This window comes from Maniola hyperantus, chromosome 18 (genome assembly GCF_902806685.2).
Source record: "Maniola hyperantus chromosome 18, iAphHyp1.2, whole genome shotgun sequence".
In the NCBI taxonomy this organism is placed as follows: Eukaryota; Metazoa; Arthropoda; class Insecta; order Lepidoptera; family Nymphalidae; genus Maniola; species Maniola hyperantus.
The window spans coordinates 7,184,781-7,200,908 of NC_048553.1; the positions used below are offsets into that span (position 1 = coordinate 7,184,781).

The 16,128-nt window shown below is 36.1% G+C and overlaps 1 protein-coding gene across 3 annotated transcripts in view; it reads right to left on the bottom strand.

Annotated features, from left to right (window-relative positions):
- The window catches only part of ERR (estrogen-related receptor), a 36,533-nt gene extending 20,718 nt beyond the window's left edge, over window positions 1–15,815 (bottom strand). The window contains exons 1-2 of one of the 3 annotated variants that reach the window (XM_034977916.2): window positions 15,490–15,815; window positions 14,518–14,633 (exon numbers count right to left, since the gene is read on the bottom strand). Coding sequence is in view for 2 of the 3 variants with exons in the window: in XM_034977913.2 (XP_034833804.1) it covers window positions 343–420 (78 nt within the window). In the remaining variant the exon portion in view is untranslated. Of the gene's footprint in view, window positions 1–342; window positions 603–9,652; window positions 9,990–14,517; window positions 14,634–15,489 lie in introns of those variants that run through there. The other 2 variants (XM_034977914.2, XM_034977913.2) reach the window with 2 other exon arrangements.
- Window positions 15,816–16,128: the final 313 nt, after the last annotated feature.

A 16,128-nucleotide genomic window follows, 5' to 3' on the forward strand; every position in this document is an offset into this window, starting at 1 on the left:
TTTGCTACTTCGACCACGTATTTGATTTTCGTCTACGTTCAGCTACCAACAACCTTTGAAAACTTTGCGTTCCTAAGATTTCGTACTTACCTAATTTGTGATGGTACTTCTGCTTGATGCTACTTTGACCTATATTATATACTATACTATACTATATTATAGTACCTACCTAGTCAAAAGCAGAACATCGCTACACCTAACGCAATTCTTTCTTGTGGACCTACTTAGGTACTCTATCTACCAGTTTCTTTCGTTAGTTTCAGAATCAGCAGGTATACCTACTCCATAAAGGGGGTTCTTTCTGTCAATTCAAAATAGGTACATTACATCAATTTTACTCACATATTTCGTTGTAATGAAATCCATTTCAATAGAATAAGGTGAAAAATTCCATGCAGCTTCTACCGCGGCCGTACACATTTTTAAGTTTCACTCAGACCCAACTTTGTATTGCAATGCCATTCGCTTCTTCCATATAGGAAATTATCGATCCAACTTTTACTAAGAGGTGGATTTTGAGATTTTCATAAGAGTCAATAGTCTGGTAAATCTACGGACTAACAACAAAGTGAAACCCCACATGATAACTGAGGCGACAGTTACGCACCGTTCACGCAATGCGTAGGTACACTATAAACGCGCTCGCCCCACCAGCGCACGCGCCGCCCCGCACAACACCACGTGCTCTTCTTCATTCAGATTGGTCCCTTCAACTGCGTATGATCACGCTTGTAGCGAATGAACGCCCTACGATGCAGTACCTTTGTAACTGGCAACGAATAAACGTGGCACAATACATTTTCCTGAAGCCACGCCAAGTCTTTACTTCACGTTGGTTGGTTGGTTGAACGTTTATCGACTCAGTTATAAATCAGCTAGATATATTATGTAATTGTGATTTATTGATTACTTTTAAGGTTTGTTTATATATTTTAAGGATAATTCGATTCAAGAAAACTGAAATAAATTTACCTAACACGTATTTATAGTAGCAACTAATGAGAGAACTGCAAAGATATCTAAATATTATACCTACCTAATAAATAATTACAAAATTAGCCAAAAATTTAACTAGACATTATTTATTCAAAGCCTTTTTCTACAAATCGATTTCAGATTTAATAGCCCGTTGCGTTTTGTAAACCACCGAAGGCCAACCTACATTTTACGACAATCTATAGCCACTAGCGAGCATAAGTAGGTAAATAGGTACCTACCTAGACTACCTACCACGTGCCAACTTACGAAATGATAATAATTTATGTTAGGCACCTGAGTAAGTAGGTAGGTATCTACCTACTACCATCTTGTCTATGAACTATATAATATATTATGGTGTTATTTTATTTCTATAAATTTTGATACGCCAAATTGTCAAAATTTTAATAGAATAAACATTTGAGCCTCGATTCCAACCCCCACCCGTTGCACTATTATCGTGCATACTCCTAGCATAAGCTTTACGCTTAGTTGGAGGGGAAAGGGGAATATTAGTCAGCATAATAAACAATAAACTTGGTTAATATTCATTAAAAAAAATAGATAAGTACGAACGTTATGTACCTATACCTAGTACTTAGTAGGTAAGCTTTAGTTTTAAGGTTACGTAAGTATTTAATACTTAACATTAATGAAACTTATTAATTCCAAAATTATATTTAATAAATACATTATAATATCTGCTTTCTTGTCATGTAATTTTTTTTGTTCTAAATTCACTAACAGCAACGTGGCAAAGCTGCAAAGTCAGCTAAATTGAGAAACCGACGAGTATTGGGACATTTCCCTTAATTAATAATTATCACCACTATATCATCTTACAAATTAACAATTTTGACTATCAGTAGGTAAGAGTAGGTATGTAACATGTTACCTATTCTGAATAATGTATTTGACTTTGTACCTGTACCTACCTATAATTAAAATATCAATGAAATACTTATTAGTACCTACCTACCTACTACCTACTAAGTATAGATAGGTAACTTTGGTGCTAGAATAGTTCGCGCTGTTTTATCCGGAGTTGTTATTCATAAGACGTACCTAATACTTAGATACTTATAGATAGTTCAATCCATGATGACGCGCCCCACTCTTTGTACCAATCGTTTACAGTGCAAGTGAGCTATGTAGGTACTGTTAGAGCAAGTTCTATCATAATGATCCAGTCAGCAATGTGGGCACACACACATACAGACGAAGATAAATTGAGTAAAAATTACTCCCTGCCCGCACCCCGTATAGTTTCACCGCACGTAAAATAGTGGGGCGCGTCTTCGTAGTCCTATAATGGTAGGAGTTCTCTTGGGTTAATAATGCAGTGGGTTCCCAGATCCTTCCGCATTAAAACATTTTAGGCAGTTTAAAATTAGCATAGGTAGGTAACATGCAATTATTTTGAGATCTCACTGGATCTTCACGTAGAGCTAAAATGGCGAGTGAGATCTCAAAATGTATACGCACTAGGTAGGCATACATTCGCGGATTTTTGGCTCACAGTGATAGGTATCTAATTTTATTGATGTCCCGAAGTTTTCTATAATACTTTCAATATTATTTAAAATTATTCTACATAATTATTGTAATAAGAAAAAAATTAAAACATACACCGGCAAGGCATAAACCGGTGCCTATTGTATTAGAGGCTAAGGTAAAGGGGAGGGGGTGGTTGGTAACGCAATGGACCCTATTTTTTTGGCGCGAGGTTCCTGATCAATAGAAGGTTAAGAACCACTGATGTATAGGTTGTGTTAGGGCAGGCACGCAGCAGCGTCGGCGCGTCGGGCGCGCGCCGCCGCGCCGCCAGTCTCGCTACGCTTTTTTGGCTATATAGGGTTGCCGATTACTAACTTATTTATAAATCAATTAATAGTATGAGCAAAGTTATAGCTGTATTAGCTACTGAAATATGTACCTATATGCAAAATATGACGAAAAATTAAATAACCAACTCTGTTAGGTGCATGGAACATCTTATATTAATGACGATTCAAAAGTGCTTGTAAAAGTTTATTTGAATAAAAATCTTTTTATTTATGGTAGATATATTTTCTAGAATGCTCTGTATTTTTCGTCGGAAAAAAGTAGATTCACTTTTCTCAAAAATTTGTCTTATAAATATTGATCATATTTTAGAAATAAAGTTTGTAGATGAAATCCAATGACTCAGTAAAATAGGTAAACTGAATATTTTTAGTTGCTTAAAAAACAATTTTTATTGCTACTTTGACCTTTTTTAGATATGTAGGTTTTGAAAAATCTAATAGTCGATCATGTTTAAGAACAATAGATTAGTAAATATGAATTATTAATTACTAGCTGACGCCCACGACTTCGTACGCGTGGATATCGGTTTTTAAAATCCCGTGGGAACTCTTTCATTTTCCGGGATAAAAACTAGCCTATGTCACTCTCCAGATCATTTACTATACCCATACAAAAAATCACGTCAATCCGTTGCACCGTTGCGCCGTGATTGAAGGACAAACCAACGAACCAATAAACCAACAAACAAACACACTTTCGTATTTATAATAAGGGTACCTACTGATCATCGAGATGTCTGAATTTTAGACAACCCAGCCCTACGTCAAAATAATTGTGTGGGAGAGGCCATTCGTGGAATAGCTTTTTAAAAATGTGTGCGTGTGATGTGTGTACACAAGTATAGCTGTGTGCGCCGCCGGTTCATTGTCAAGGCCAACTGCCAAATCTCCCGCTTGAGCCCCTTCCCCCCACACTTCTACTCCCTCTTGTCAATTATACGATTTCAACGAAGCCAGCGAATTGTCGACTACATATTTCTACAGCGGTGAAGCCTTCTTTAAAACTAGCCGAGAGAAGCGGCAATACATAACGTGCTACAGAATTAATTTGTATTTTTGCAATCGCTGCTTGATATTTGGTACCTACGCGCAATAGGCAGTTATGGTTGTCGACGCGATAATAGCATATTTTTAACGTTACCTACCTATCGCATTCCATTTGTTTTTATACACTCCTTTGCTCTTTTTTTATGGCTTATAACCTTTGATGCAATTTAATTATCTAGTCTACAGGAACCGTACAAAAACTAGACAGAATAATCATGGGTGCAAGATTAATAACTTAGAATTAGCTATAGTAAAAAATAGTGACTGATAGGTAAGTAAATAGATATAGCCACAATGTAACTAATACATTTTTTTTAATAAATAGGTATCGTAGGCATATGCAACAATGATCTAAAAGTAATATTATATTGCATAAAAGACGCAATAAATAGACAATTAATAAATTAAATCAACAATGTTGCGCATAATATAGGTACCTAGAAGGATTACAGATGATAAAAGAGATCAAGTGTCACACATTTCATACAAATTGCTATAGTCTCTATCAATTGAGGAGCTGCTTAACAAAACGGTGTGATTACACTTCTGATCAAAATACTTTTTCTTTAATCCGGACGTTTTTGGTCCACTGAAAACAAATCTGAATTCATTTCTAAGCAAAAGGGATTAAAGCTATATGAAAAGTACAAAATTCGTTATTTCAATTGAACGGTAGATACAAGAGTTTTTGCTTTTCCCGTAAAATTATATTTCGTGCAATAACACCCTTTTATTCGCCAGCTTCTCAAATCGGTGTACCTATTGAGAATTACTAATAAATTCTAATAGCTAGTCGCGGAAGCAGTTAATTTATTACATTCAGCTAATAAGTAATTTTATCCATATCGATATAGTCTCAGCTGTCCGTGACCTTAGATTTGCGGCCTTGTGACCTATATGATACAAATATATTATCTATGCGCAGTGCATGATACAATAACAATCCTGAACTAAGATTTTGATAAAAATTATGATTAACGGGGCCCGTATACAAAATGCGACTTTTGAAAGCTTTCTATTTGAATATAAATATATACCTATATACCTAATAACTATAATGTTTTAAACAATAGTTTTTGAGTCTTTAAAAGTTTTTTCATGAAATAGAAACACTATCTTCGATTAAAAAACTCCGAAAAGTCAAAGTCAAAGTCAAAGTCAAATGATTTATTCAAAATAGGTAATAATTTACGCTTATTGATGGTCTGGTATGGTGTTAGATTTGTAAGATATAGTGGTGATAATTATAACGCAAACTTAAAACTAAAGCTACGAGGGTTCCAAACGCGCCCAGGTCTGAGAAGAGCCCACAACAAACTCAGCCGGGTATTCTTTTTATTATCACCACTTTACAAAATTATTGAAACTTATTAGAACTATCACAAAGTCGTTAAGCAACTCATTCCCAAGCTTGCTTATCATTTAAATAATCCTTTACATTGTAATAGGATTTTTCAATTAGTTTACGTTTTATGAACACTTTGAACTTGTTGAGAGACATCTCCAATATGTCTTCTAGAAGCTTATTATAGAAACGTATGGAATTACGAGCAAATGAATTGCTAACTTTACTGAGCCCAGAGGCGGGCATTACAAGTTTATTTTTATTTCTAGTATTTATATTATGACAGTCACTTTTTTTTTTAATTTATTTATGTTTTTATGTACGTACAGTAAATTTTCAAAAACATATTGATTATGCACTGTCATAATTTTAACTTCCCTAAATTTAGTTCTCAGCGACTCTCGTGGCCCCATACTGTATATGGCTCGAACAGCCCTTTTCTGCAGCACAAAAATAGAATTAATATCAGCAGCATTACCCCATAATAATATACCATATGACATAATGCTGTGAAAGTAACTAAAATATACTAGTCTCGCAGTTTCTATGTCTGTCAACTGGCGAATCTTTTTTACCGCATATGCGGCATAACTAAGTCTGTTCGATAAGTTATTTATATGAGAGCCCCATTGAAGTTTTGCATCTAACGTTATTCCAAGAAAAATAGCGGTATCCACTAAATCTAATTCCTCATTATTAAGTTGCACAGTGCTTTTCACCTGCTTAACATTTGGTAAAGTGAATTTAATACACTTTGTCTTTGTCAAAACTGCTCCAAATAGGTAGCTAGATTATTTAGTTTTATTGGGAAACGGTCATTTTCCTTTAGTTTTTTTTTTAATAACAATTTCCAAAAATGACATGTACCTAATTGTTTTTAGGAACTTTTATAGGATCACTTTGTTGTCTGTCAGTCCGTCTGTCCGTCGTGTCTGTCAAGAAAACCTATAGGTAGGTAGGTACTTCCCATTGACCTAGAATCATGAAATTTGGTAGGTAGGTAGGTCTTATAGCACAAGTAAAGGAATAAATGCGAAAACCGTGAATTTGTGGTTATATCACAGAAAAAAAATTAAAATGTGTTCATGAACAATATTACTTAGTAGATATATTTTCAATTTTCAAAGTTAGATAACTATTCCAAGTGGGGTATTACATGAAAGGGTTTTACTTGTACATTCTAAAACAGATTTTTATTTATTTTTATGCATAATAGTTTTTGATTTGGGTATCGTGCAAACGGTCGAAAAAATACGACTGTAATACGGAACCACCGGTGCGCGAGTCTTCTGACTTGCATTAGGCTGGTTTTAGTTGATTAACGGTTAAAGATTAACGGTTAAGAATTAACATAGTAGTTTAAATTTGATTTTTTGCACCTGTAGCCGCCTCTTGTAGATAAAAAAACTCTTTTCACGGCTTAGCCGTTCAACCGATTTTAACGAAATTTGGTACAGAGATAGTTTGCATCCCGGGAAATGACATATCCCGGAAAATTGAAGAGTTCCCACAGGATTTTCAAAAACCTACATTCACGCGAACGAAGTCGCGGGTATCATCTAGTTAGTTCATAAATTGCACAACTGAATAAGCACCCACCAATCGAACATACACGTACCACCTAGCTAACGCTCTCCGAAGTTCGTAGACGTAGGGCTACGAATGTTTACGTAACGATGTAGGTACCTACGATCTAACGCTACAGCCTACAACCACCTACAACCTCCTTTTAAACGTGCAAAGTACAAATCAATACTTATATGGAGTATTGCTCTCATCTTTGGGCTGGAGCACTTCAGTAAGTAGGTATCAACTCCTTCCATCCAATCGGATTCAAAAGCCTTAAGTCAGACTTGTGGACAATCCCAAATTATAATAGGTAATATACAAGCAGCTCGAAATGGAAAGCCTAGAGCATCGTAGATATATAAAGCTCTCTTTGCATGTCCTATCGCCTTTTTATTCGACCCTCCATTTTCTACAACCGCGAACCGCACGCCATCGTAAGCAATTTCACCTTCACCACCTACCTAGGTGCCTGGTGCACTTCGACCACCTTTTCTGCCAGAACATGCAAAAATAGTGGAACCAACCTTTAGCGGTGTTTTAGTTTAGTTTAATATTCTTTATTGTACACCAAAAAGAAAAGACACAAAAAGAAACATGTACAAGAAGAACATACAATTAGCGGCCTTATCGCTGTGAAGCGATCTCTACCAGGCAACTAGGTTGAAGAGGATTTAAAGGCTAGTGAAACTGGGTTTAAGGTGTTCCCATTAGATTTTAATATGGGGTTATTCAAGAGACGAATCACCAAATTCCTGACAACCCGACAACGGATTGGTGGTTCGTCTGTTGCTGCAATGTTAATGGATGGCGGTAATCACATATAATATCGGTTAATTCGCCTGCTCGTTTACTCGCTATTTATATTTATTTTTTAATGTAATCGTACCACCTTGAATTTTTTCAGGTTTTTCTATCGAAGTGATAGTATGAAGTTTAATATTTCAGACGAATGCTTCTTTGCTGACTACTGACTTGTACCTACTGTCGGTTCTGTAAAAAACCCGATTTGCCGAAGGACCCTGCGTTTGAATTGAAAATTCTGTTCATGGCATGATAAGTTTACCTATTTGAGCAATACAAATGTCCCGAGAGAACAGACGAGATGAGATGTGCGCTTATCTCTGTTGAAGAGATTCTACACCGGTCGAGCTGCCCCGCGCGAAATATTTACCTTGCAAGGCCGCTCTCTTGGTGTGGAGTCAGTTAATGCAGAATCAGTTGCCCAGGATGGAGACTGAATATGCGTTAAATAGGTACCAAATAAAATAAATATACCTAATAGTTACATTATAAATGCAGTTTTCGAACGAAAGATAAAAAGATGCAGTCGAGGCCGATTTATTATCGTACGAATTATGTACACAAGATTAGATAGATAAACAAACTGTACCTAATAAATTAAACTTTTATCTATGCAATGCAAATTTTATAACAATGATCAAGCTGGAGGAAAGTTCAGACCTGATCCTGATGAAGCAATCTAAGATTGAGAGCTATAGGTAGGTATAGAACATTCTTAGATTTGGATCAGACTTTACTTAAAAGTTAAAACGTGACAGATTTGTCAGAGGGTAGGTATCGTTATAACTCTTAGTAAAGTCTGAGCAAAGTCAAAGTAGGTACTCTCTATAGGTAAGTTTGATAAATTCCCAAATCGCCTAGCCATCTAGAGACCACATCTCATCTTGGACTCTAGCTATATAGAATCCAAAGCTTTGTTTCGATGGTCGAAATATTTGAATTTAGTACGGTACGGCACACAGGTCATAACCATAATAATATTATTATAACTGTAGTAATACCTAGAGTGTTAAAACTATGCTTATCTTATAAACTTTCTCATAGTCGTTGACGATCGACAAACTCGAATACATAATAATGTGGCCTTGAATGCATACATTCAACAATTCATAAGTGAAACTTAACAAGTTGAACGACTGTTAGAACAAAGAAAAAATGAGACAGGGACTTATATCGAGTAGTAATATTATGAATAAATCCTTGAGAAGTCTGAACACCACCATCGAGTCGCATGAAATAGGTGCGGCGAAAAAGCCGTTATAATATTATAGGCTTAGCGCTAGAAACAGACATGGCTGGCGGACGATCGATCACGGCGCGTTGAGGCAGGTCCGGTACGCGCTTTGCGTTTCGCACGTGTAGCACCGGTGTTTGAGAAAATAGCGGTTATATACTCTGCGATGCCCACACCAATACAGCCATTGTTAAGAAAACTGACCATATCGTTTAGATAAATATTCAAGATATTTAAATTATTAACCAACTTATTTTCCATTATGCTGACATATTATAAAAACAAAATCATTTAAAAGAATATTGAGCAGACCCAGAGAATAGATCTTTTCAAAGGACTTCCGCGCCGATGTTACGAGGCAGAATACCGATCAGGGTCTGACGGTAATTTTTGGACAAACGGATCGGTCAATTGTTAACCACTTGCGAATACTTATTCATTGCAATACGCAACTTCAGATAAAAAAATATTGGTGTACTTATTATGAAATATTTTATAAGTACACACAATATGGATACCTACACAATCATAGAAATCATATCCAAAAAATCATTATAATGCTGAATAAATACAAAGTAATATTTTGTGATTTCCGATATTATGTTATCGTTATAGTATTAGGAATTAAGTAGGTACCTATTTACCGGAATTTGAATTCATTTGCATAAAATAATGCCTGCAATGTGAAATATTAGTAAGTACATATACAACAGATTTGCTGAATGTAAGTTGATAAAATGTTAGGATAGGTCATGGTCTTTCAAACATAATTGAATGATGAATAGCATACTTTTATGCCCAGTTTCAAAAACGAATTGAAAGTTTACATACCATTTCCATATCCATCTCCATCGTCCAGTCCATGTCGGCTTAGTGTATCAAGTTAGCTGATATTTGGATGGTCTCACGTTAGAGTACTGCGCGTCGCGACGTTCGACACACGAGTGCAGCGTCGGCTATAGTGTCGTATGTTGCACCGAAAATTCGTTCCCGCGTGCCCTCCCCGCACCCGTCACCTCTTCTTGCAAATTTTTCGAATCACACAACGCCATCTATGGACGATCGGAAGCCCCCTCCCCCTTAGCGTGGCCTTGAACTTGACAACACATCGCGAGCGACCCAGTTTTGTGGCGAGTCCCCGCCCCCGCGCGCACTCGCGCACTGTCACGGCCGCGTCAGCTGAATGGAACCCAGTGCAGCATAAAGAATATTTTCGCGCAACTCCCGCTGCAACTCTCGTTTTCATTGTATAATATTACATCACGCACTTGCGCACGAATTTACAACGCCTGATTAACATTCCGAGTGTCACCCAGCGCTACCTTTAAGTGTTTGCCCGATGCTGACAACTTGTAGACTGAGTAAATCTGCACTTAATACGAAACATTATAGAATTAAACAATGCCAAAATGATTTAGAATAGAATTGAATAGAATGTATTTTTATTCATGTAAACTTTTTACAAGTGCTTATGATTTCAATTAAATGTAATGCGATTAAACGAATTATGGCTGTGATATCAACCACCAACATGACATTGTACAATCAATTGGCTTAATAGAAGTCGGCGTTATTATTTTAAGAGGAATCGCTAGGTAATTGATGTCAAAGGCACTAATCCCGATTTCGTTGATCCTGAATTCAAGCTCTGAAAAATCCTGTATATAATAGTAGGTACTAGCGGCCCGCTTCGACTTCACCGTATATTTACCTACATACTTAATATTATAGCCTATATCCATCTGGAATAATGTGCCTTACCTTTCAAATGAAGAAAGAATTTTTCAAATAGGTGCAATGGTTCCGGCGATTACCCTCCACATACTCAAACTCATGACAAAACTTTTTCATTGTAATATTAGTAGGTATAGGTAGGTATAGATAACCATAATATTTTATTACAATCATCAGGGCAATGCCCAATTTGAAAATTCACTGCGATTTATACAACAATTCAGTAAGTCCTCATTGATGTTAGAAATCTAATCTAGACAAAGAAACAAGGGGATTTTGAACCGGATTGTTACCAGCGATAAGAAGTGAATCCTCAGTATAAATGATAATAATCATTTTACAATCGTCATACGTTCATCACACTGGTTAGATCCAGACTCCAGTTGGCACTGCCAACTGGAGCCAAACAGCGCCCAAATCAAAGGATTAGCCAGAAAAAGCTTTGGCGACAGTTTGGTGTTCTAGTACCTACCTACTGGTGTTATCTACTACTGCTTCTTTTCTTAGCATCTGGTACCGCAGTAACTGCTGACCGTTACTGTCAAGAATTACAAAATAATCATGAAGAGACTCGCAGTCAAGCAACAAAGACTAGTGAACTGCTCTTCGCCAATCACAACGCCCGACCACATGCTGCACAAGAGAAGTTGGCAAAAAATGCAAGAGTTGAAGCTGGAGATTCTTTCTCATACTCCATACTCCCCAAACCTTACTTCAACAGATTCGTGCGAGTCTTTTCAGTTTGATAAGTAACAGTTTGCGGTAAAAACTTCAATGGCACATTTTCATGGATCCTAAACTTGGTGAAGCCCTATTTAAACCTTTTAGGGAATGAATTTCCAAGAACGCTTACCGACGAATAAGGATCACCTGTGCGAAATTCATGCTTCTAGCTAGAGTCTGTCTAGACCCACCGCTTTAAGCTGTGTGTTGGCAGTCAGGCAATCAGTATTGCTTTTTATTCTATAGCATGGGTATAAAACCACGTCAAATTCGGGGCACGTCAGCTAGCATTGAATAATATTAGAATAATTATTGATATGGATTCATCCACACTTCCAACAACAACGACCTCGAGCGCATGAGCGTAGGTACAATACGCGGCAGAAAATAATGTACAGTACGCGGCAGAAAGTAATTTACATCGACATTTGAAGGAGATAGCGGATTTGTAGAGCATTGTCTCTGCCGTTGAGACCGACAAAACATCATTATAGGTATGAGTGACAGAGACAACGCTCTACAAAGCCGCAATATCATTCTAAAGGCCGATGTTTTTACATTATTTTCTGCCGCGAAATGTACATCGTTATATATACCTTTAGAAAGAGATGGCGGTTTTGTAGAGCATTGTCTCTGACGGTGAGACCGACAAAACGTCACATAGGTGTGAGTGACAGAGACAACGCTCGACAAAACCGAAATCGCAGTCTATGTACATCGACCTAGAAAGAGATAGCGGTTTTTGTAGAGCATTGTCTCTGACGTTGAGACCGACAAAACGTCACATAGGTGTGAGTGACAGAGACAACGCTCTACAAAACCGAAATCGCATTCTAAAGGTCTATAATTAGATTTTCTGCTGCGTACTGTACATATTTTACGACGCGGAGTTCTTCTACAGCGTAGAAGCGCTGCTTCGTGATCGCGTTATCGAATACTTAGTGCATTTTAGTACTGTACGGTACAATTACTGATTTTTTATCGCTGCAATAAACTATTGCATTTTTAATGGATTTTTCACGGCTTCTTGAATGTAATTGTGTTAAAACGTAAACGCGAACATTTAAAGGTAGTGTAAATCTCTACTTTACGTAAATTAGTGATAGTACGAGGATGAATCAAAAAGTTCTTGGAATCACTATGAAATTTAGGGGGAATTTAAACAAAAATATACTTACTTAACTTTTCAACATAATCTCCAGTCTCCTTCTCATTCGATAGATTTAGAATATAATTTTTCTAATTTTCTATTACTTCACCAAAAAAAAAAATCAAACTCATCTACGTCCGTCAGCCGTTTGTTGACATTGTTTGAAATATATTTTTTTTGTTTTTTAACCCTGGCCTTATGTCGTCATCGTCTTTAGTTTTGGAAATAAGTGAAAATCACTAGGGGCTCAGGCCTTATGTCGTGATCATCTTTAATTTTGGGAATAAGCCTGCGGCCCAGGTGGGAGCGATGGGCAAGAGCGTTATCGAGAAGAAACAAAACACCTAACAGTTTTCCACGACGTTTTTCTTTACGCACTTTTGGGATTAAATCTGCACAAAATAATCACCAATAATCAATGTAGGTAATCAATAAAACGGGTTCCGTTTTTCCGTTTGAGGTACGGAACCCTAAAAAGCATTCCTTCACTATCCTAGAACACAAACAGCCGTACTCAGAGTCGCTTAATCGTTACTTAAGTTTAGTTAAAACGAGACAGAGCTATATATCTCACATATATCTGTCTCGTTTTAACTCAATCTTAAGTAACGATTAGCGACTGTAAGACCATTACCTACTTTGAAAACTATTTATAAGAACCTAAACTGATTATAAGAACTTTTTAATTCACACTCGTATAAAAGTAAAACAGTAATAATTTTGTTTGATAATTAAGCTAACACAAATAGGAATAGGTAACATTTTATTGGTAAGTACCTAATATTATTTATTAGATTTTATTTTTATTTTATTTTAATTTTATTGAGGTATTTATTTACCTAATGTTTGGTGTTCTTCTAAATAGGTACGCCAAATTAAAGTACAGTCGCGTGAGGGAAATAATTACTTATTTTAAGTCCCGTTATATCCATAGGACGCCACTTTACGATGTTACGGTTGTTAAACTTTTCCTTACTTAGGTATAACATATTACCTACCGTACCGTAGTTTTATTGGCCAAAAGTGGGTCAGTAACTTTTTGCTCTTTATCAACACTTATTTTTGTTGAAACTCGCAAAAGTTCACTTCAGTGCGAAGCTGGAGTCTAAATGCAAACGTGTTACACATAAACCTTCCTGAAATATTCTGAATGAAAATTAAAGCTACATAAAATTGCGTTTGGAAGTTATAACCGTACATATACAAACGCGCTTTGCGACTTTGATTTAATAATGATTAGATTTTGAGGGCCGTGAGGCGTTACGCAGGACGTCTTGCGTCGCGTTGCGTAGTCAAATCAAACGTATGCTAATATGTACACGAGGGAGTTCGTGTAGAAACGTATTTACATGCGTTTTGTTTGATATTATCTAGCGATACTCGCGGCAGAGCACACGACGGCCACCGCTAGATGTGCCGCAGCTACTTGCGTCTCCCGCAGGTTACGCGCGTGTCCATAGTTTCACAGGCTGGAACCTTTTTAACTAACTGCTAGTAATATGTTTTGTATATAATTCTGTTGATGGTTGTAATAAAAGAAATCGAATTCTATTAGCAAAACCACGTCGGCGTTGTGAGATTTGCGAAAAAGACTGCAAAAAGTGGTTGAGTGCGAAATCCGCCGCAGCGAACACCGTTGTTCCCCACGCACCACGATTTTGACGAAATTTAGTACACAAATAGCTTGCATCCCGGGGAAAGACAGGCTACTTTTTATCCCGGAAAATCAAAGAGTTCCCACGGGATTTTTTAAAACCTACATCCACGCGAACAAAGTCGCAGGCTAGTAATTATATAAGGCTACTAGCTTTTATTATTAGTCATTAATTTATAGTCTATGTTATTCCTGGATGAAGTAGCTCTCTAATGGTGAAAGAGAATTTAAAATCAGTTCAGTAGTTTTAGAGTTTATTGATTACAAATACACAAATCTTTCCTCTTTCACAGATATATTAGTACAACAAATCATACATACATACAAACATATTAGTAGAGAATACAGATGTATATTTTGATAAATAATTTTAGCTGTTTTAGCTGTATTTGTGCAACTGTGCTCAAAAAAAATATAGTTATTGTCCTTACTCACCTTATCCTAATGTTAATAATTTTTCAGTAGGAATTGATGCACAAACGATTTTGTCCTTGTCTTCCTTCAAAATATTCATAGTTAGCATAATGGGACTGCACACACTCACAATGCACCTGAAATATAAACAAATAATCAAAATAAAATTGTTAAAAATAAGCTAATTCGTAATACGGTATTTGACAACTAGTCAAATCAGTAACTTTTTATCAAACGTCAGAAAATCAAAGAGTTCCCACAGGATTTTTAAAAACCTAAATCCACACTAACAAAGTCGCGGGAATCAGCTAGTACTGTTACATAGTACAATTTGATATGCTATTAACGGTTTGTATTTGAAGCAACTTTATTATCACCATTTTGGTGCTAATAGTAGCAGTGCGACTCATGTGGGCACATTCTTCTGCTCGATTGTGGTAGAACAGCTACAATGTCACAATCGCAATCACCTCTGATGGTTGACACTCACTCACTATTAGCTACAAATTGTAGCCTAAAATGCATTGTTGCAACAATAATGCAAATTCAGCCAATCAGAACAATTGCAATTGTAACAATGATTGATGCAGGTTTTTCGGAATCAACAGGTAGAACTAAATGTTGGTAATGAAACATCTGTCAACATGATGATTTGAAACAAATGTTAATTTCTAGTACTCTCTGGGGTACTTCAAATCAGCAACACTGTGATTGTTATGGCACACCTTATCTAGCATACTATGTAATAGTATTATTTGGATAGCAACTAAAGATATTTAAATAAAGAATGATTTTTGTCAAATCTGGCTAACTGATCTATCAACGCACAGCTCAATCAAACTACTGGACAGATGGGCTGAAATCTGGTATGCAAATTGAAATGGTATTTATATATAATTGTGGATATTATCACATTTAGTCAGGTGATATTGTAAGCGAAATGAACACGATTCTAAGCAATTTAAATCTGGCTCATTCTCAGTGAAAACTTACCTTGTCCCTCAGGGTTATCAACTTATTATGTAAACACAATTATTTCAATATACCATTTATAAAAATTAAATTACTGCTAGGTTCTTGTTAGTTTTATATCCATAAAATTGATAATAACACAAATATTTCCAATTGTTCAACTATTACGAAAATTAATTTTATTATCTGTCAAATTCACTAAAATGATTCGAGAACTTGCTATTTATTTTGTAATAAAATTTTGTTAATTTTTAATATTAACAATAAATACGTACAAATTACGTATCACGAATGTATACAAACAGAGAAATAAGAATAACATCAAGAAATATTTTGTAATAATTTCTTTTGAAACTTGTTTTTCAAAATAAACACAGAGCAAGGCTAGTAAAATGAAGGTAAAATATCATTTAACTTGACATTATAAAGTACTCTGTGACTTGACTGACATTGTGCGACATTTACAAGAGCTTAGAGCAAGAGATCCAATCATGATCCAATTTTTAGTTCTACTTATTAAATAGCGTATATATTTTTTCGTTTTTCCCACGTCCTCATCTTCCTCTGAATGCGACGACCATACAGTGTGACAAGGCTATCTTGGCGCGTGGCGAAAATCGGAACTAATGTTGCCGTCAATGTCCCCTTTGTTCTTGTTGC